This window comes from Gasterosteus aculeatus, chromosome 11 (assembly GCF_964276395.1).
Source record: "Gasterosteus aculeatus chromosome 11, fGasAcu3.hap1.1, whole genome shotgun sequence".
In the NCBI taxonomy this organism is placed as follows: Eukaryota; Metazoa; Chordata; class Actinopteri; order Perciformes; family Gasterosteidae; genus Gasterosteus; species Gasterosteus aculeatus.
This window is the reverse complement of record NC_135699.1, coordinates 8,142,355-8,164,919: the sequence shown is the minus strand read 5'-3', so window position 1 is coordinate 8,164,919 and position 22,565 is coordinate 8,142,355. Positions and strand designations below refer to the sequence as shown.

The window sequence follows — 22,565 nt, the reverse complement described above, 5'->3', positions numbered from 1 at the left end:
CAGAGTGACACCTAAACACCACACCACTAAATCAGTCAGAAAAGTGACCTCGCCCACCCGGCAGAGTTCTCACCAAACAGTCAGGTGTCCAGAATCCGTGCGAGAGAGAGATCGGCAGACAGGTGACCATGTTGTTTCAGACGACTGACTTTCCCCTCCAACGCGCATCGCTGCCAACGCGCCGCACGTCCGCTACCAACGAGGTTAGACAGGTTTCACCTGCCGCACGGCGGGACAAGTTAGGACTCGACCGGAGAGAGGGCCGCCCGTACCCCGTGGACAAGCACGCGCACCGCAGGCTCGCGTGGTTCGTTATGGCGGTGAATTGAGAGAAACGTGGTGAAGTCAATGGAGCAGCGCACAAGACATATAACTACTTCATACAACATGTTGGCCAACCATGTCGGAAAACACCGGATCGATCCTACACTTCCCATAATGCAACTTGCCTGGTAAACAACCGCGTCATTTAAACTTAATGCCCCCCAAGTTCATCACAGACTTTCCATCGAAGAGCAACTCCAAGAACCGGACTTTTTCAGTGAGTGCAGACACACACATTTTGCTGGAACAACACTCCACTCCATCCCTGAAGAAGTACACTTTCACAAATACACGCACGCGCACACACGCACGCACAGATGCCACATGTGTGCTATTGAGTCATACACTGAGTATAAATATACCAGACTATGTAATTAGGGTGCCTCATAAAGTCAGAGGGCTGTGGCGGTGGGAGGTTACTCTCCTCTCTCTGGGTTTGAGAATGGGGGCAGAGGAGGGGGGGTCACATTAACCCACACACGTGTGTGAGGGAATCACAGATCGCCAGTGTGCCGCCAGCGGACGGCCCGGCAGGGGTTCAATATCTGACACGTATCTGAAGCAGCGCTGAGTTATCTTCACAACAACAGTTAGTGACCCGGCGGCTCCAAGCTCTTGAGGTTGGAAAAAAAAAATCTAAAACAGCCCGTCGCGTGCTGCTAATCTGACCGTTCTGCTCTCTGATAAACACGTCTGTGGAAAAGAGAAAAGGTGGGGGGGGGGGCGTGCATGCAGCAGAGCGTGGGTCGTCGGTGCAACGGACAGATTAGTTTGGTGATATGTTTTAATCCCCGTCTCACACTGATAACGTGACCGTGGGCCTGCAGGTTAGCACACAAGACGCTCCCCCCCTCCCCCTGTGAGTGCCTCACAAGACAAAACTTCTTTGCCGACACAGTAGGTGCGAGGGGGAGGATGAAAATGAGGCATGACAGGAAGCACGCAGGAAAGAGAAGAGAAGACGGGCAGTGAGCCGTCGGTTGGCGTGTCACAAACAAACCGGGCCGCAGACACAACCATGTGGGGGGGGGTTCTCTAAACACGGGCTGCAGCAGTTCAGAAGATGCACGGAGAGGGGTCAGAGCGGCGCCGAGGATTAGCCGAAGGAATCTGGACTTTTGAAAGATTATTTAGGAGAAGCTTTCTGAGGTCGGAGTGTAAATCCCGTCCTTAAGATCGGGTTGTTGCCACGAACGACAAAAAAAGAAGAACCATAGAAATATGCATGATGCACCGCGACGGTTTCCTGTAACTAAGGGTACTAAGTAACATCATTGTACTGCAAGGTTCATGGCTGTGCATCATTACGGTTTGGAAAAATATAACAATTAATGCTTAATAAAGTCAGACCTGTTAAAAATCTGAAATTATTTGATCAAAAGAATGAAAATCCTAAGGGAAGGAATTGGATTTTGACCCACTGGTGCACAGCGATGGAGTCCATCCAACCGTCTAGACAAATCAGTAATCTGGATTACGGGGGAGAAAAAAGCGGCGCGGCGGTTTTAAGCAGGTTAATTTGAACATTAATCTCCAGTAAATATCAGTTGCACGGGATCTATCGGGCTGTTTGGCAGCGCTCGGAGTAGCAGCCACTAGAGGGCAGCTCCTACACGGTCCAACTGCAGATGGGGGAGAAAAAGCAGAGCGGGACACATGGGACGGAGCAAAGGGCGGACACCCAACACGCAGCCACACACAACTGAACTTTTGCTGCAGCGGCTGGCATGGGGATGTGTGTGCACTGTGCAGAGTGAGTCGACCTACTGGCCGTTATCTGCGCCCTCGTGTCAGTTACTAATTAATAACATCTGATTTGGGGGGGTGGTTTGGGTTAGGGTCATGGAGGTCACACCTGCTGTGAGCTCTGAGGTGGAAAGTCCTGAGACCGGAGCAGGTGGACTCGGAGACAAAATGCGCAAGGGTCAGATATCCTGTCATCCCACAGCCGAGGGGAGCTGGGTGGTCCGCCCCCGCCCCCCCTTCCCTGACCACACCAGGCATGATACAATAACACGAACAACAACAATGCTGCAGGAGCATTTTAGCAGTTGAAGATGCCCACCTGAATGCATGCACCTCTTCAGAAAGCAATGCGCATGCGTGTCGGTACTCATCCATTAATATAATCACTATGACTGTGTACAAATCAGTCAGTACAGCTTGAGACAATTACTCCTGCAACCGATGATTACGTTCATCGTCAAGTCATCCTATTATCTCGATTATTACATGAACTTCAAGTGCCCTGTTTTGTGTGAAATCCAAAAGATTTTCAGTTTGGCCGAAGATGGAGAAAAAAAAATCTCAAACCAAATTATGGTGTGTCTGCCTTGTGACGCTTCGCTTTTTTGTTTTCCGTCTATTGATTAATCAAAATTCATCTGCTAATAGTATAAGCTCTGAAATTCAAATAAATACATTGATTGTTAAAGTAAAACCAATTTAACAATGTTATTTGGGCCTTTTTCTTCCTTAAATAATAGTTAATAATAATAGTCCAAGCGGACGTCTTCAACTGTCTTGTTTTGTCACAACAGCCCAGAAACTAAACATATTCAGGTACCGACTGTACACATGACCAGTAGTTATAAATGTAAACCAACTGTAAATCCATCCAGAAGACAAAAATATATATAAGTCCATCATGCAAAATCTGCTACATGGGCTCATGGGAAAGGGGATGTTGGGGGTGACAGATGTTAGACAGTGAGAAATGAGAGCACAGAGTTATATAAAGCAGCGAGGAAGTCAGAGGGAGCAGATGGTGAAGAGAGAGCAGACACACTCCCATCACCTCCCATCCACTGCGAGCATGACCAAATGCACACATATGCTATGCGTGTCGGTCACATCGGGATGTTGCTGAATCATTGGACGCTGTTCGACCTGTCTTCGTGTTCGATGAGCCCGTGGCAGCGTGAGAGCAGCGGGGTGGGATGGCTGCAGGGATAATGCTCCGCTATGTTCCCCTGCGCAGTAAGTGGAGAGGCGGTGCCCCACTTCAACCCAATTAGCGGGGGGGGGTGAGGGGAGTGTCTCCTTCAGCGGAGCGCTTTCACTACGTTCAGGACACATCTTAACAACCTAAACAACTCACAAATATTCTATGCTTTTGTGTATATAAGTGTTCTCTTATAATAAATCACAGTCAGCCATCACCTCCATGCAGACAGTTGCCATGAGAACCAGTAAGGCGCCTCTGTTCCAGCATGAGAAAAACCCCTGCGGGGCGACGACGTTGGCCGAGACGTTTGCGCTTATTGCGGGTCTGGAATTGGTTTTCACGGCAGAATTTTTAGGGAGTGTCATGTTTCAGGACTTTAAAATCTCCCACGTCGGGTCATTTGATACTCAGTTTAGAAAGAATCTGGAGGTAGTCAGAAGAACGGAAATAGGAATTTTAAACAGTTACCACTGAAATGAATGAATGAATGAAAAATGAATGAACGGCACATTGAACCAACCAATCTGTTCCAGTTAAAGGTGTCAAATGCTTTCGTTCTCACATTCGCTTCCCGACTGCCACATCCTGAAGCAGCGGCTGAAGTTTCTCTGGAGCGGACACATCTGTCTCCACGGTGTGCGTGTACACTCCATGAGGCCTATGACGACACAGTGCAAAGGGCTGCTCCTTTTGCACTGCACCCCCCCCCCCCCTCCCCCCACACACACACTCCCCCCGCCCCGTCTGTACGACCACAAACGCTGGGAGCAATCAGAGCGTCGCGTCTGAGCTCTGCTTCAATAAGGCCCCCCCCCCCCCCCCCCCCCCCCTTCGCCTTTTCTTCTTTCTCCTTTTTAGCCTCTTATGTTTCTTTTCTGGTGGTTTTAAGGAGCAGGCCTCGGCAGCAGAAAACCACTGCACGCCAGCAAGCACCCCCCCCACCCACCCCATCCCAGTCTACGCCTGTGAGAAGGGCAGGCCTCTCTTGAACCCCCCGTCTTTCTTGGCTGCTCCCCCTCTACAAACCTACATATATATTTAGCTCATCTCGGTCTCTATGTCATTAACAGTTGAAAATTATAAGTTTGGAACTTGGGAGGATGACGTTGCTGGGCTCCTCGGCTAAGGATGGAGGATAGAGCTGGACCCCAAACCGTGCGTCTGAGCCAAATGAGGCCACGGCCCGACCTCTGGGGCGTGGCAGGGGGGCAGGCGATGCTGAGCCAGATCGGGAGGCTAAACTGAGCCGGGGAGGCGCAGGACTGCAGATTGGGAGTCGGGGAGTTTAATAGAGCGAGCGAGGTGGCCTGCCTGCCTCCGACGGCCCTGGAGTTTCCATCTGAGGTCATCTGGTTTTTACATTCCTGCCACGCACCACCGCTCACGCCGCGGCGAGGAAGTCTTCCGGCACGCTGTTGGCACGGGATCGCGGTCCAGCGATCCTCAAAGCGGAGTCCGGGGGTGTACAGGAGCCATTTAGGGAGCCTTCAGAGCAGCATTTTATATTATCCAAAAATAGTTCCCAATGAGGCTCCCACTGACACATCGCAAGTCCCCTGAGAATCTGTGGATTGCTTTGGGGTACTTGATGGGAATATATTCGATAAATGCTCACGTGTACGCTGCTCTTAGTGGACTCCTTCACACATGGCGGTCATGCTCCTGACACAGAAGGACGAATCCACAATTAAAGTGTATTATTCTGAAACCGTCCCAGAATTAAATTGTTTTTTTTCCCCCGGCCCTCATGACTCTTCGCGGGCTCGCGCTGACCTCTTGAAGGGCTGAACAAACAGCGCCACTGGGCAAAAGACACTCGTGCACACACATGATCAACCAACCGGCGGGTGAATTGTCCTGTGCGGACAAATCAACTCTGTAAATTGTGCGAGTTCTTCAACCTGGCCGAGTCTGAAGACCGAAAGCGGAGACTACATCCCCCCTTTTCTTCGTCGTTGCCGGCCGGGGCATGTTGTGAAAACAAGAGGATCTGCACGCACTGCCGATCCAGCGGCCTGCTCCGGTCTGAGAGACGCTGCAGAGCGAGGACGTCCGTGGGGGACAGGCGGTGCCGCGTGGCGTGCGCTGTTTGCTTTTCTGTGTCACGATCCATATGCCGTGCCGATGTTGTGTCTGTGCTTTTAACCTCCTGTCACTTGGTGTTAGCAGCCTTTGAATGCAGGGGGTGGCAACCGCTCAGGGTTTTTGACACCCCCCACCCCTCCCGTCCCCGTCCCCCTGCAGAAATAAACTGTCCGTTCCATGACCAGAAAGAAGAAGAAAAAAAAGGTCAGACCTCTAGCGATCATTGGTCTCAGTTGACTCCCTGTTTTGGCTTCCCGGTGGGATGACAGCATTGGACTGTGACTGCAGATATGAGAGTCACACACACACACACACACACACACACATATGGTTTCACTCTGTTATCCAGGCGAAAGACACACTGGCAACGCTTACAGCAAAGAGGAACGCTAACAGAAACATACAGTCCCGTTAGTTCTCCTTCTGTAAACTGAGAAGGATACACAGGAATCGTACCGAGACAGAGCTCTTATGAAGCACAAGCTTACATGGGAATACCTCGTGCTGTGAGGACGGCATTCGGCTCAGAGGAGTCGAGGCAGAAGCGCCCACGCCCGCACATTCAGAAAGAAAAAAAAACTGGAGAAATGAAAGCATCCACAGCAGTTCTAAACAAGAGTATCTCGAGAGGAGATGACCAAAGAAGGTAACAGAGAGGGGATCGGATCGGAGACACGGAGACATGAGAAAACGAGAACGCTGCGATTTAGGAGGACGACACACACACACACACACACACACACAGGGAACCAAAAGAGAAAGAAGCTCTAAATGACGCGAATGAGAAACAAGCTCAGACTAGATTTGCGTGCCGATAGTGTTTTGGTTGAGAAGTTCCCTCCGTCCCGCTCAAACACTCAGAGGAACATTGATGTTCATGCAATAACTGTGATACTTTGACAACAAAGAAACAAGACCACAATCGTTGCCCGGCATCCTCACCGTGACAAGAAGTGCTATCAGCAAGTGACTTCCTGTGAAAGCATAACTTGTTAGTGTTGAAATTAAACAAACCAGACGTAACGAGGGGCGTTGGTGAGGGCCAGGACAGCGGTTTCCCAAACTTCAAGTCCTTGTGCATAAGCCTCGGCAAAAGGTAAAGCACATAAACAGATCAATCCTGAAAATGTATTCTTTTATAACCATGACTTCAATACTGACATCTGATTTCGGGTCACCAGTGCAGAAATCAACAAATGAAACACTGCAGTCGTATCCTTTGAGAGGATCTTGGTGAACATGTAAACAGAGGCGCTGTTGTGCATCAGGAAAACAACCCCAGCGCATCTCAACAATCCACCGCTCCGCATTAGCTTCCTGCTAATCTCTATCCCGTGATTTCACCGGACTGTCAAAGCTCCTCCTTTCTCCTCCTCCTCCTCCTCCTCCTCTTCACCCCGAAACCCGCTTGAACTTATGCCCGGGATGTTAAGGAAGTACAGATAGAGGTCAGCGCGCCGGCTCACTAACCCTGAAGAAACCGGCCTGACGGCCGCGCAGGGCGCGCAGAGGGACCTCTCGGAAAGTGCAAACATCATCGCAACTCTCCTTCTGCTGCTTTACGACTTCCTGGCCGAGCTACAAAACCTGGAGCCTCCTGAGATTCTTCAGGCAATAGTTAACTATGGACTTGAATGTTTTCTAACTCGTAACACAAATGATTTATTCGGTTAAAAAGTGATAACTGAGTTTAGTGGTCATATGCAATCTAATATTGCACACATTCATTTAAACTGCGAGATGTTTTTTTAGATGTTAATAGTTTTTGACGGTAGGGATAGCCGACTGATTTTAAACATGGAGTTGTTTAACTGGTATGTCCGTTAAAAGAAAACTAATGAGCCAACAATAAATCAATGGAGTCCTTTTTTTCACGCAAAAATGTGAGGATTTTCATATTTTCTTTGCCATTAATAACATTTATACTTTGTTATTTTACCCAGAAAGGGTTTGTCAATCATAATTTCCCCTTAAATTCTATAACATTAAGCCATGTGTATTTATTAGGATTATAATTATTATTATTATTATAATATTAAATGATGATTGAGAGACTTTGCCTGATCACCCACCAACTCTGAAACCGAGGACATTTAAGAGCAGCGTGGCAGCGAACACTGCAGGTATTGTGCCGGTTATGAGGATTGATTAGTCTTAACTTTCCGTTGCTTCGCTGTGTTTCGGGCCGTCTGATCAGGGTTCGCTCTATCTTGTTATCTTCTGACTTCCTTCTCCTTCTCCTTCTCCTTCTCCTCCTCCTCACCCCCTCCTCACCCCCTCCTCTGTCTCTCACATTCCAGAGCTGTCCCAGCCGTTTGTAAAAAAAAAAAAAAAAAAAAAGAAAGAAAAAGGAAAAAATCCCTGAAAGGCTGATTGGAACGAAACACAGCGCCGCATTCAGCCGTCTGTAAACAGGTCTTATCATCGGGCCCCTTTGAGAAAAAATGTCAACATGCGGAGAAGGCAACGCATAAATGGGCCCATTTGATGTCGGGACGGGAGAAAGACAGAATAAGATGCAGGATTTGATCGTCTGAGTAGGGATCAGTCGAACAGCCCCCGCGCGGGACCTCCCGCCCACAGTGACAGCGGTTCCCTCCTGCCTCTTTAGCCTATTTACTGGGGGACAAGTGTGTGAGGAGGGGCCTCTCACCTCTGAACCTTGACCCGGATTCCAACCCGGTGCCGCCGCCTCCGGGCCGACCCGTGCAGACGGACGCGGGCGGAGACGGGCCCGCGTTTACGGACAAGATCTGACCTGTTCTTCATTCCTCCAATGAAGGCAGCTTCACCCCAACATGAAGCCCCTCGTGTACACTGGCTCTCCTGCACAGGAACAACACACTGAGACACACACACACACACACGTGTCCAGACAGGGTCCCTGCAATCGCACACACAAAGAGGCACTGACGCAGGCCAGACCATCAACAGGCTGAATCGAATTAGCCCTCATCTGTTTCTGAGAGAGGCTTTGTTTCACAACAAAACCTCCCTGCGCCTGCAAGTCAGACGCCACATGTAACGCGACCAGCCGGGACACGGGGGACACGAGGGGCAGGTGAACCCCGCGCCCAGATAATCCGTTGAAATCAAAAGGAAAACAGAGATAAGAGCAAATAAAAAGTGCAAGGGTTGCGAGTGCCGAGCCGAGCTCATGCCTTTACTTACTTTACCGAAGATTCTACCTATTAGCTGCCTGAGTAATGGAAGTGGTGTCAGATGAGTGTGTGAGTAAGCGTTTCCTGCAGTTTCCTTCCAGAGGAATCGATCCTTGTGAACTCCTCTCAGACAATAACATCGGAAAGCACAATAGTACCTTCAACTTTTGAACTCAGCCGGCATCATTTGTTCTTTAGCCACATGTGGCCTTCTGGAAGAGTGATACATCTAATCATGATCACATTCCCATCTAACCCAAAAAAAAAAAAAAAAAGAATTAACCCACCACTGGGTGAGTCAAGCTCCGGCAGGGATCCCAAAGGTCCAAAAGACACCAAACGTCCCGGACTGAAGCGGTGACGCCATGTAAAACATTGAGTTAAAGCCACTTTGCTAGATTGCCAAACGGGAAACTGGACTTTCAAATAAGAGAATAATAACAGACAGAATCCAACTGACTGACTGACTGGAGAATCGATAAAGAGCCATTAGCAGCAGAAACGCGCCTGCTTAGCAGCAGCCGCTCCCCTCTCACCACAGCAAACAAGGTCACTGGTGACTGATGTCCTTTGCCCACCTAACCCCCCCCCCCATGTTTGTACAGCATCAAGGACTCCCTAGTGAAAAGGACAAATTAGACGCTCGCCTGATCTTCAAAACAGAAAGCATGTGAATACTGCGTGTGGCCATGTTTCAAGCATCTGCATACAAATGATGATTTAAGTGTGTTTAATGTGCTGGAGAGTCTATATAGGTGAACACCTGTGCTCGGCCAAGTCTGTGTGTGTGTGTGTGTGTGTGTGTGTGTGTGTGTGTGTGGGGGTGGGTTAATGAGTGTGGGTACGAGGTGCGAGCGGCAGTGCAGCTGTTGTCCCAAGGCCCCGGAGTCAAGGAATGCCGCGGGGGTGACGGTGTCGGGCTGGGAGGGCGGAGGTGTAAAGGTGCGAGAGACGTCTTAATGGCGTTAACGGTCCCCTGCAGGGCAGCCTGTGACACGCACTTCCCGAGTGTGCTCTGTGTGCGTGTGTGTGTGTCCAGTGACGCAGTGGTTGACAGCAGGCGGACAGAATACCCGCCGTGTTCTGGGTGCGTCGCCTATAGAATGGAAAAAAACAAATACGAACCCCCGTTCAATTGTTCAGGGTAGTGGGCAGCCTGTCCCATAATGCATTGCACAAGTGCTGTTTATAAACGCTTCACACTTTAAAATTGAGCAAAAGTGCTCCAATAATGCAGTATTGGGAATACATGTGAATATAATTACTATATATATTGTATTATGCATTTAAGTAACAAATGCAGTAAACCAAAAAATAGTTTTTCATTTATAGATTGTTTTTTGTTATTAATTCAAATGATGACAGAAATGCTTTCCTCTGCAGCATCGTTCGCCTGCGTTTGGTTAACGTTGCTTTTGACCAGGAGCGGAGATCTGTTCAGAGACGTCTGTCCTGGGATCAGCCGGTGCTCAGATAGGGCTGTAAGAGTGCCTAAGCCTCCGTCCAGATGGGACAGCTATGATGTGACTCGGACTGGAGAGAAAGAGCAACGGTCATGAATCAGCAGAAAAAAATCCAAACGTCCTGTCATCGATAGCGCGCAAGTCATGCCTGCCCGCACTCAGGAGACTGCAGGATCACGCCGCGTTAATCCGTTGCACGTGCACAGGCTTTAACATCGACCGGCTCAAGATCTTTCATAAAAGCGCTCTTGTGTTTCCCATCATCGATACAATCAAGCATCACGTGGCACAATGCAGCATCAGGCACCCTGCATGTCCCGCCCTCCCTCACCCCGCCCTGCCGCTCCACAGCCTCTATTGATCCGCCCCCCCCAACACCGCTGCACTAGACCCAAGGCCCGCTGACAGCGCTGGACCCGTCCCACTGGACACTACCTCTCCCCGCACCCCCCCCCCCGTGCTGGGTGTTGGCTGTGACATGTAGGGTCAAAGGTCAGGTATGAAAGAGGTTGGGGACTGTGATTAGTTGAGGTCAGCATTGGAGCCGATGTGAAGACAGCTCAGAGACACACACACACACACACACATACTGGAAGACATCTGACACTAACTTGATTAAGGCAACATTTTGGTGGGTAAACCACGTGATATACTACAATGCGTTTTACCATGAAACTATGCAACGCTGAAAAGATAAGGAAGAGAATCCAATGTGGTTGAAGGAACTTTCTGTTACGGCCACATCAGACAGGTTCAATGGAAGCGTTGCCACAGAGGAGGAAACGTTTTTCCTCGCTGGGGGGAGTGAACCAAAACAGAAAAAAGGGGAGCACAAGTGGGTGGAAAACAGGCGGAAATTCACAAGCAAAAAAATCCCATACAGAGTGTTGAAGTATCTGCTGAGGAACGTTTGATTGGTTTGAATATAACCTCATAACACACACACACACACACACACACACACACACACACACACACACAGACACACACGCTCCCGGACACAACCACGTATCAAATGGAGCCTGTGGGGTTAAATCATAGCACACACACACAGTGTACCGAACCCTAACCCAGACCACCGCCCAGGCATCTCTTACCTCATGACTTCTCTATGACACATCAGTGCGTCTGAACACATTGTTAAAGTCAGACCGGGAGGAATGTTATCGACTAGAATCTACACGCATCTACAGCCACAGCAGCTGGGTGGACCTACTTTTTCTTTTGCAGAATACAAGCAAATGCATCAAACTATGGTTATACAGCAGTTATGGGGGAGTTTCTATCCCCCTGTCTTTCCATTTACTTGTATTACACCACCGTCGCTTTATTTTAACCCCCCCACCCGTCCAGCGGACCTTCCGTCACAAATGTAGCCGATTAACGGCAGAACATCAGAATAGGGAGTAACCCTGAGAGCCCCCATCTCCGTGTGGGACGTCCCGTCCCCACTGACAGCCATCCCTCCTCCCGGGGACGAAAGAGGCGGACAAAAGACCGACAAAAGACCCGGGGAGCCGTCCAATGGGACTGCGGATCACTTTTCGGCGAAGCAGCCGATACGAATTCAAATCGGCTTCTTGTCCATTTTCAATCAACAACGGCGGACAAGAAGCTTCAGGGGGAGAAGAAGAAAAAAACACCCGGTTTCTGTACGGTACGTCGCCGAGTGTGCGCGCGGGCGTGCGCGTGTCCACAGTGCCCGTGCAAACTAGTGTTAATCCTCTTAGGAAATCACGCTCCCTGAAGCAGCAGGTCCGGGTATCAATGCGCCGGGGAGCGGGCGGCGTACTTACGTGGTTCTCGGGGTAGGGGGGTATTCCAACAAGGCAAAAGGCAACTCCATTCATCGGACAGCAGAAACTGTTGGGCTGCAACAAGGGGAGGGGGTGGGTGGGGGTGGGGTGCAGGTTTGTTGCAGCACAAGCGGCAACAGAGGCAAACTCTGAGGGGAAACAATGCTCTGGCTTTATATGTTGGACACTTATCCAGCTTCCTTCCTACTGGGGGAAAAAAAAGCCCCTTGTCTGTTCCCGTTGATTTGGTGCCGTTCAATGCACTCGGCCCCTCCTCATCCTCCTCCCCTTCTGCTCCTTCTCCTTCTCCTCCTTCCGCCGGACCGCAGTCAGTTGTACACAACTAAATCCCTCCGTGCTGCCTGGAAAACCGCCTGCAAGCGCCACCCAAACGCATGGAGGAACACCGGAAGTCAGGGATGCCTTCAAAGTAAAGGTCCGTGGAGGGCGCGGGTTGAAAAGGGTGGAATGTAAACACGTGTTCAAGTACTTTATACATCGGCCCTGTTTAAGAAGAGACATTTTGAGTACTTGTTCTTTGCTTTATGCTACTTCATACTTCTTCTCCAAGACATTTTGGTAGCCAATATTGTACTTTTTAACTCCACCACATTTTTGAATCACACTAGTTTTTTGTTACGTTGCATATTACAAATATACACACAACACACAAATCCTGCAGACTATGTCTGCTTAATGAGGACTTTTCATTTTTGTGCTCTAACTATTTTGATATTTTTCGTAATTTTACTTAAGTAAAAAATCTATCACATGATTTTTTACCTTTAACAGGTTATTTCTTCACCGTTTTACTTGAGTAACATTATCTGTGTACTTCTTTTACCACTGTTGAATGCTTAGTAACGGATGTGGTTGAAGCTTGAGCAAAACCCGTCTGGAAACATTTCTACTATATCAACCATTTTTTATTTGATATAATTATTGTTTAAATAGTTAGTACACTAAATATTTAGCATTCTGACCAAAGTATGATTCCTTATCATTGAAGAGGAGGTCTACGCTTTTATGGTTAAAATCATTACCGGACATACTACGACTATATTACGGTAAACTTGACAATGTGGGAATTGACGGCAGTAAATCTGTGCGCTCCGCGCGTCAAACCCGCAGCGTGCGGGCTCCCTCTGGCTGCGCCGGACATTTGTGTGCAGGGCGGGAGGGGTCGATGATGGCAGGGAGACGGTAAATCAAGGCACGAATCAAACCAAACGTAACGCCCACAAAACGTCTGCACATTCTGAAAAGAACCTTTTCTAAAGGTCTTTAGGTCTTCGGTTGCTTTAGGAAAACACTTGCTCGTTATTGGTTTTGCATAATGTGAAAAGTAACAGTAACTAATGAAAAAAATGACACTATTTCCATTTGAAATATATCGACGTAGATCATAAAAAAAAACAAAAAATGGAAATAATTGAATGAATAACCTAAACTTGAATGTAAGCGCATTGAAAGGTTTTTGAATCTCACGTTATTATGTTGAATTGATGCTCTGAGAAACCAAGTGATTATTTTTATCACCGGTATTCAGATTGTTTGCTCGATTCATTGATTAATCATTTGGTCTTTAAAATGAACCGTCTTCACTTAACTTTCATAGAGAAACAGATATTCACATTTGAGAACTTCTGGTCCCTGCTTCAGAATGACTTAGGAATTGGTTATAAAAACGATTGACTAACCGACTCTGATCTCTTCATGGTGACGCTAAGACGCTTCATCATAATCATGAAGTACTGTAAAGACAGTAAACCACAATCTTATGAAATATAATGCTTTACATGTGAAAAATCTCATAGCCTCGACATAAAACACTGCTACTAAAAAAAGGCACATAGATCTAATTTAGAGCGTGACTCATGATAAACAGCGTAATGTGTAACTCACGTCGGGTTTCCCTTCACACCCAGGCTGAATGGACCACACGTTCTCGGAAAAATTTGTATTTTTAGCCCTTTTTGGCTGCAGATGAAGACTGCCAGAGTGTATCAATAGACGGCACAGTAAGCGGAAGGTTACTCATCAAGAGCAGGAACTTCAGCCTGCTGCCAAGAAGTCACACAGCTTCCTACCAGTGTGTATGTGTGCTCAACGACAGCCCCGGCGGTGATTATGGTGTAAATATTAATTTAAGTCCAGATGAAGGAAAAACAGCTAAAGAAGAAGAAGGAAGAATTTGTAAAGAAATGCCGTGCTGGAGGCCCATGTGGCCACTATTACTCATTACTCTTCAAAAGCCTGCTCGCCTATAGGGGAAAAAGATTGAAGTCATATAGTCATATATGGGAGGGGGGGGGCAGCTTACGGGAGGCTTCCCACGCCAAGAGCTGCAGCTGCCGACTCAGCCTCCATCTCAACATGTCTCCTCTTTCTGCTTCGCTCCCTCTGCATCGCGTCCCGCTCTGGGACACAACAATGCCCCAGCAGAGGGCTTAAAGAGGGCACGCCGTGACCTTCCCTCATCGCTCCCCTATGAGATGGATAATCAACCGAATGGGATCCGAACTCTGCCTTCCAAGGTTCCCCATGCAGCGGGTTTTGGAGAGCTCGCAGCTCTGGATGGGAATCCACCGTGGCCGAGTGAGAGGCTAAGCAGCAGCGTGCTGGTCTTAAGGTGAGAGAGGAGGGCAGATGGCCCTGAGAAATGGGGAGGGCCGTGGACCTTGCTTTTTTTGGGGGAGGACTCTTTCCTACATCTTCTCTGACCTTGGATCTGGATCTCTGCAGCCCATGTGTTTTCTATCGTACTATAGATCCCTCTGTGCCCGGACTCTCTTCCTGCGGGGAAGAATGATTAGTTAATCAAAACCCTCCACTGCTGAGGTCATCTTACCCTAGACGGCATGCAGATGCACGCTCCCGCTACACATCAATTTGCCTGTCAGGTGAGACAAGTGGGCTTTCTATTATTCATGCCCCGAGACCCAGAGGTGCGGGGAGAAGGACGGAGGCAGACCTGCGCGTGGCTGACGTGTTGTGTGTCATATCTGAGCAGGGTAAGCATATATATATATATATATATATTTCAAAATGCTGGGTTCGAAATGCAGGAATTCCATCCACATCTAGCCAAGACACGTGGCATTTCATCTGACACACTGCACTCGATGCCTCTCGCGTCCGTGTGCCGCATCTCTGGGTCAGAGCCTCAGCCGCTGACACACAACCGCGGGCCTCGGCCTTGCGGTGCGCGGGTAAGCCTTGATCTAACGGAGATGCGAGGCGACGCGCCACAATTTTTCTCCTCCAGGGTCCAGCTGGAGACGGAGCCTGCAGCATCCGCACAGCCTCCCCTCGGCCATTCCATAATCGCACCCCCCCAGTAGGACAATGCCACGAACAGGCCTCATCCTCCATCCTCGCTTAACCCCCCCCCCCCCCCCACCGTGGGACCATTCCAGGCCACCTCACAGAGCGCGTGGGCTGGTGTGCTTCAGTCGTTTGCGGTCACCCCCTCCCCATTCTTTCACATCGCCTCAGTTTCACGCCGCCTCCCTCGAGTCACAGAGTCGGTCCCTTCGGAGGATGTCCGTCGAGCCACAAACTTTGGGGCTGAGGGGTGAAGTTGCCGGATCTTTTCAGCGTCATCCACTTGAGGCCTCTGTGGAGTGTGCACTCGATATAGTTGCACTTAATGAAGCCGCTGGACTGGTTTCCCAGCTGCTGAGGGCCAGAATGACACAATGTGCACAGGTCCCCTCTCTCGCCCTCTTTATAGCTCAGCTGGTTTGATATAAAAAGTGACATTCTTTTGTCCGGGTGTCCAATGTAATGAGAAGATTATCACCGTCTGGGCCCGATGGGGTGAAACGTGTCCGGTTTAGCGCTCAGGCCACAGAAATGTGGACCATGAGCTCACACAGGCTGAAGCTCAACGTGTGATGTTCAGGTACGATCACGTGCACGACTGTAAGCGTGGGATTGAGAGGTGGAGGCAGACGAAGAGAGAAGGGAGAGAAGGGCTGTTGACACGGAGGCTCCCTTGGCACTCCTGTGAAGGGGGTTTGGGAAGGTTGTGGGGGGGGGGGGGGGGGGGGGTTAGAGCCGTAATTTCACCCTATTTCTCTGGGACAGGAGGAGTCCTTTTAGTCTGGCCAGACAACTGGCACGAGGGCAGGAAACAGCTGACCGGGCAACACAGACGGGCTTTGTCACTGGGCTGCATCTGGATATTTGATCGAAATGTTTGGATTTTCCCGTCAATTACTGGGGAATCTAAAATGCAGCCTCTGCTCAGGCAGTTGCCAAGTCGTGTTTGAACTAATAGCAGATAAGAAAACAGCAGTTTACACAGCGTGTGAACAATATTCACATCCGGTGCACACAAATGATTCTCTGCATAAAACCAATGGAACGTCGACAAAACTGTAATAAGTTACTCAACCTTTCTGTTTTCAAACCGTGGTCGTGAAGGAGCCTTCATCGTATCGTCTGCTAGGTCCGTCAGATTCTTACTCTGCTCTTTATGTCTTTATGTCTTGTCTTCCGGACCTGCTAACCCGTCTCCCCTCCCCGCCTCGCTGCACGCCACATTTCATTTTAATCCCCCTTCTCTCTTGCAGCTGCCTCGTTCATTCCTCTGCAGGCCGCAGTCGTTCAGACGGAACGCGGCTACGAGCCCGTGGACGTGTCCTGCTGTACAGCAGCGGAGACGGGTCTCTACATGGACCCTTGGCTATTGGAAGGGACGTTGGTCTGGGTGGGAGACTGGAGCATGTGACTCATTGAGTCCGAGAACGCAGAAACACACACACACGCAGGGCGTGGACCACCAGAGTGGTGGAAGTTCAGGTGTCGCCGTTTGCACGAGTGACCCTTGATTCGTCTGCCAAAAGTCTCCGGTCCGTCTCGGCCTATTGGTCAAAGCTCCAGACGACAATAAGTGAATCACACCGGGTATTCCACTCTTTCTAAACGTGAGCTGTTACTATAAATGCTTGGCACGCATTCGTCCTAGGACATCCCTGACCCCCCTCCCTCGACCCCCCCCATCTCCCGACATGTTCTTTTCCCCCTCATCCTCCTTTGAGGGACAGAGAGGGGAAATAAACAGTAGTTCCAGTAGCAGCGCTGCAAGTTTCCTTCCTGCTGACCGTCACTTCATAAGCCCGAATGTGTCTGCGGCGTCTTTATCTTTCACAGCTCCACTTCCTGCCTCTAGCATGGGGGAGACAATGGACATGAGCTGCAAGGAGGACATATGTCTTCAAGTCACATTCGAGAACCGCTCCGTCTGACGTTAACAAAACAGTTCACGTCAGGTTTTTCTGCTGGTCACTGATGAGTCAGGAAAGTCCGGAAATAACTAAAAGAATTAAAATAACAGTAGATGCCGTTTGTTGAATATAAATGTTAATATGTTGTTGTTGTTTTTAAACGCAGCTGTATTTGATAACAAATACTAAATATTTCAGTATTTTGGTGAGGAGGGTTAAAAAGTTAATTTTGCTTTAATTCTGAAAGTCACCATAAGCTTCAATAACTGTAATGATTACCGTACCGAAAAGCACGTCTGTGAAAAAATGAAGAGGTTTTGAAATAAACTAGACTTTTACCTGTTGACAGTTATAATACCTAAACAGGATAAAATCAATTAAACCAATTATGTCCATCCAAAAAAAGTGCAAAACGTGCCGAACGTAATGGATGACACATTATTTCTATACTCCTCATTTGAATCTTCTGATAAAAAGAGTATTAAGTGACATGAAAGACTCAAATTTAAGCCACACCTCTTATAGAATATATAGTGATCTGTATAATCCCATGTGTTCGTGGGCGATCACATCCTAATCTGAGCGTTTCCCTGCCTTCTAACTCTGTGATAGGTTTGTCTAGACATGGCCTTAGAGACGGGTGTTGTCCTTCTGGAGGACGGAATATGTTTTGGACCTACAGAAAGCTCCCTGGCACGTCTTCATCCAGCCAGCCATTATATAACTGTCATGCTGGATGGTAAATCTGCATTGCTCACCTCTTAGTTCTTAAAAAAATATATACAGACAGAATTCAGATATTCTGAACTTTAAGAAAAATGTTTTACAGAAACATATTTTTTTAATTTTATGCAAAATGCTGGAAAATACATTCATTTCGAAGCATGTATCATTAAAAATGATTCATGCAGAACATAAAGCAAGAAAATACCCACGAATTAGGACATTGATCTGAGTAGATAAACTTTACATTACAACACATTTCCTACTATGATCAATGCGGGTGAGAGGTCGATAAGAGGGCGTGATAGTAAACATACCCGTGTATATTTAACATAAATTTGTAATGTCACCATCAGCAAAACAAACTTGTTATTCTAGGTTAAATTCTGTCAAAAGCCCCCCATCTGTTCATTTGCAGAGATTTCCCTAAATAGATAATCCTTAAACCCCTTTGAAAAGACAGAAGTAGAACCGCAGTAGCGCGTGGAGGCCACAGGAGGGCTCTGTACAGGAGTTGTCCTCAGATTCAACTCGTTTTTCTTTTTGTCCCCAGTCAGTGGGATTTGACAGGATTCCCGGCGGTGATGCTCATGGAGCCGGAGACAGACATTTACAAAAATACATAGCAGACTGAGCAACATTTAAAAGAACAATCTGTGCCGTTCTGTCCTGATTGTTTGAGCCCCAAAATACAATGAGAGGGCCTGAACGTTTAATCTGATGCATATTCAGGTGTTGTGAGTTGTGGTGTGCCGCCGGCACAGACAGAGGACGGATATCTTTAGGATCACAACTCAGATCTACTTTAGACTTGATCACATGTGAATTGTTTCATCTTCCGTAGTTTGAAAAATAGGTCAATGGGCCAGTGGCTTATTAAGCAAGCGACTCATTGTTGAGAAGCAGCTGCGGTGGCGCCTGACAGTGAGGCATCTATGTGCTCAAAGTAATGAAGGAGCTCTACAGCTGTTCATTGCAGACTGACATCAAGCCATGGATGTAAAAGATGGAGGATACCGGGAGGTACCGACAGCCCGCCGGGGTCAAGAGTTGAAAAATACCAAACATGTCAAAATGAGCGCAGTGCATGCCAAACTGAGCCGTAGGCTTAAAGTGGACAAAGTCAGCAGCCTCACAATTGGATGCTACTGATAGACCCGATCGCTCTGTTTCGTTCATCTCACCCCTGCTCATCCTGTGTCATCAGCACGTAGAGGCCTGAAATGGGCTGGACTAATGCAGAGTGCTGCTGACAGGAAGGGCTTTAACCCCACGGGCTAACCTTTGACCCCTGCTGGAGAACCCCTCCCTCCACCTCCCCCTCCGCCCCTACCATCTGCATGCATTCAATGGTCGCCACTCAAGTGCATTAAGGGTTGAGGTCCAAAGCAGTTGTCCTGCGATGAAGAGGAGTTGTTTTCTTCCTGGACATGTCCTAGTTGTCTTTCATAGGACCATTTTCCCATTGTCTGCCTGCAGGCATCTAGCATTCAGTTATCTGCCTCCAGGAAATCCAATGGAAGAAAAAAATGTAATAAAGGAAAAATTCCTCTCATGTTTCTCTTACGACAACACGCAAAACATTTAGAAAAACGTACCCCCTCTATAGCGCGCATGTTCGTTTTCATTTCCCTGCATCTCAAGGGTGAGAAAATGAATATACGCTACACAAGCATTTCATTCCAATTTACATGCAGATGTGCATACAAAGTTCATTCTTTGAGAGTCTTTCAGTCTCTACCGCTCAGGACAATAGAACAAGAAATTCCTAGGAATCCAAAGATTGGAAAGCTGCAGCAAGGAGGGCCGGGGGGGGCAATGGGCGGGGCTTCAGATTAGACCACCTGTTCCAGCATGAGGCTTTTCCTTTATCCTTCCCTCTCTCACACTTGTTGTCTTTTGCATTCCCTCTCACTATCTCGTTTGTAACTTAATAGGAGCCTTTCTTCTCCCTCTCACACGCACTCGAGGCTCTCGTGAAATATCTCCCTTCACGGCTGCGGCGCTCCGAGCTAATTTGGACGCCAATCCACTTCTGCCCCATCCATGGGAAACAGACACAACAATTTGTGAGATAACACACACTCTCACACACACACACACATAGCACAGTCAGACACATATGTCGCCTCCAGGGAGTCGTGTTCAGACGGCGGCTGTCCAGTTCTTAATGGGCCATAATAACAATAATATGATAACATGATAATAATGAACATTATCCCTGAAATGAATGGATCCTTCGCCAGCCCTGTCTTTTATGCTCCTACACTAGCGTTTCTCTTCGGCTTGCGGGCCGTTAGAGCAAAAAGAGAAGCACCTGTTTCTGTCTGATGGACGTGGTCAGGAGCCCCCGAACCCCGGAGGCAGCAGCGGTCTCCACAGCCCTGCCCCGCTGCATCGATGCCTATCGATCGGAAAGCGCTAATGGCCACAACTACCGGGCCCGGCATTTTAATCGTCCTCACGCAAGTAGTTTTGCCCCGGTGTTGGTCAGGGTGTTTTTTATAAACTTATAAAAGTAGACACCCCCCCTGAGGATGAGGGATGCGTGCAGCACAGGGAGACGCAGAACAATGCAGACAGACTGAGAGAAAGAGGCGTCCCAGCGCCGCCCTCGATTCCACATCTCTTGTTCGCACACTGAGCCACTGCCCTCCTTATCGCCGCGCCCCTCCGACATGTCCAACACAATAAATGAGGGCCGAGAGAAACACAGACACTGTCCAGCGAAACGCCTTTCCACGACTACAGTAAACACCGTATGCCTCTGTTTACTTTCACACGGCGGTGTCAGCGCATGTTTACACTCCCAAAAGACAGGCGAGCCCTTGGGAGCTTCTGCGAACACGTACAGTATATCCAGAATCATCACGGAACACCAGGCTGACTGAGGCCCACACCAGGAAACAAGAGCAGAGATAAAGCCTCACATAATGACAACGACACTTAGTCACGTGATCAACAGGAAATGCCGTAATCAAATTTGTCCGTTCATCACAACATGGTCCATCTATTAGAATGACACAGGCCGAGTCGTGGCGCTGCGCCGAAGGCCGGGTCAGCATTTTGCAGCGCTGCGCAGTCTTATAAATAGTTTTGGTTTCCTGGGAGGTACATTGTGAGCTATAGGTTACCATGCTTGTTTTCCTGGTGCAGAACTGTGAACTGATACGGGAAGTGTGCGTTTGTTTGTGTGTGTCTATAACACTGACAACACTGAGGCCTTGACATTGAACTCGGACGCACCGTGTGCTCCGTTTATTTCCTGAGGCTTCCAATTTGGGGAAATGAGGTTAGAAGAAGAGTTAGAAAGAAAAACACATAAACAAGGGAAAGACACGGCACCTACAAGTGTGTTCACCGATACACACCAGAAAACACCCGCCCGCCCGCGCGCACACACACACACACACAGTCTGACGAGCAGCAGTGATGAGATCATCCCTGATTTTATAGAGGGGGGGGGGTTAACGTCACACTGACCTCAGCGAGCGGACACAGACAGGAGATGTTCCCCTCATGGACCACATGCATTATTCAGCCAAACGAACGGTCGGGGCATCTCAGACCCCCCACGCCGCTTCTTATCCCCCCCACCTCCTTAATCCCAAACCTGATGCTCACAACACTTCCCCGGGACGGTGGAGGGTGAGGTAATCAGCAGCTAGGACACACATTAGCGGTGCGTCGAGTGCAACGTTGGGGAGAGGGTGAGGGGGGGGGGGTCTGTGCACCACTCATCCCACCCTCAACTCCAAGCAGCCTTGTGTTGCCTCCAGCCTGCATACAGCATCTCACCTGAGCCTCTCCGTGGGAACCCTGTTGCATGGCACCGCCCGCCTCCATCCACGGCGAGGGGGCCACTTCCTGCATGACCCACCAAAGTGAGCCACACCCCTCTTTTCACGCTCCCCTCCCTGTGTCCACTCCCAAAGAGCGTTGGTCTTATGCCCAGAAGCACACAGACACTTTTTCAGCTGTGTCATCTCTCCAGAGATACTTACCGGGGGTGGCGGCACCTTTGCCGCCCCCCTTTCCCCAGAGTGAAACCTAGCTTGGTATTGGAGGAGGGGGGGCAGAAAACACATTGCCGGTAATGCAGCGTGCTGTGCCGTTTGTTTTTGCCTTGAGGGAATGGAAAAGGGGATGATGGATGTGATGAACGCTGCTGCTGCTGCTGCTGCTGTGTGTGTTTTGTGTCAGCGAGCTGTGAATGTAACGAGCACGAAAGCTGGTCGTCCCCTTCACTTCCCCTTCAGCACCTCCCTCCCTCTCCTCCTCCTCTCCATCCTCACCTGGTCCATGATTTCAGCGATCCTCCTCCGTCGTCCTGTTTCCTGTCATGGCACAAGATAGCCCGGCTGTCTGCCTGGTTCCCTCCTCCTCTTCCTCCTCTTCCTCCTCCTTGCCTTGTTCAGTTCTCCCACCAACAGTCCAGTCCGTCTCTCCTCACGCAGGCGAGGCAGCCTGCCCGCCGCTCCACAGAGGCATGCTCCGTCCTCTCTCCTTGAGTCTCTGAGTGTCAGATTCACACATCCGAACCCTCCTGCCTTGCCCCCTTTTCCTCTTGTCCTCCCCCCCTTGCTCCTGCTGCAGCTCAGGGTGGGGTTCGGAGTTCAAACGGGGTGCGCGTGGGTCACCGCTCTCCTGGATCACACCGAGGGGAGAGTCCCGCTCTACGCGTTCGTGCTGGAGGCTCTTTCACTCGTTCCCTGTGTGAGCTGGCCCCTCGCCTCGTCTCCTCTCCCCTCCCCTCCCTCCCTCCCTCTCCGTATCCACTTCCCTCCTCTCTATCCAGCTCCCCTCCCCCTCCTGCTGCACCCAAAGAGAGC

General features: G+C 49.2%; 2 protein-coding genes across 9 annotated transcripts in view; one reads left to right on the top strand and one right to left on the bottom strand.

The window, feature by feature from the left end:
• rpl19 (ribosomal protein L19) overlaps window positions 1-22,565 on the top strand; it is a 219,666-nt gene that overhangs the window by 117,386 nt on the left and 79,715 nt on the right. The window lies entirely within an intron of this gene.
• arhgap23a (Rho GTPase activating protein 23a) overlaps window positions 1-22,565 on the bottom strand; it is a 51,967-nt gene extending 29,402 nt beyond the window's left edge. For 4 of the 8 annotated variants that reach the window (XM_040190028.2, XM_078083589.1, XM_078083591.1 and 1 more), the window contains exon 1: window positions 22,029-22,565. In XM_040190028.2, the coding sequence (XP_040045962.2) occupies window positions 22,029-22,037 (9 nt within the window). In that variant the 5' untranslated portion in view covers window positions 22,038-22,565. Of the gene's footprint in view, window positions 1-73; window positions 223-11,776; window positions 12,552-22,028 lie in introns of those variants that run through there. The other 4 variants (XM_040190026.2, XM_078083588.1, XM_078083592.1 and 1 more) reach the window with 2 other exon arrangements.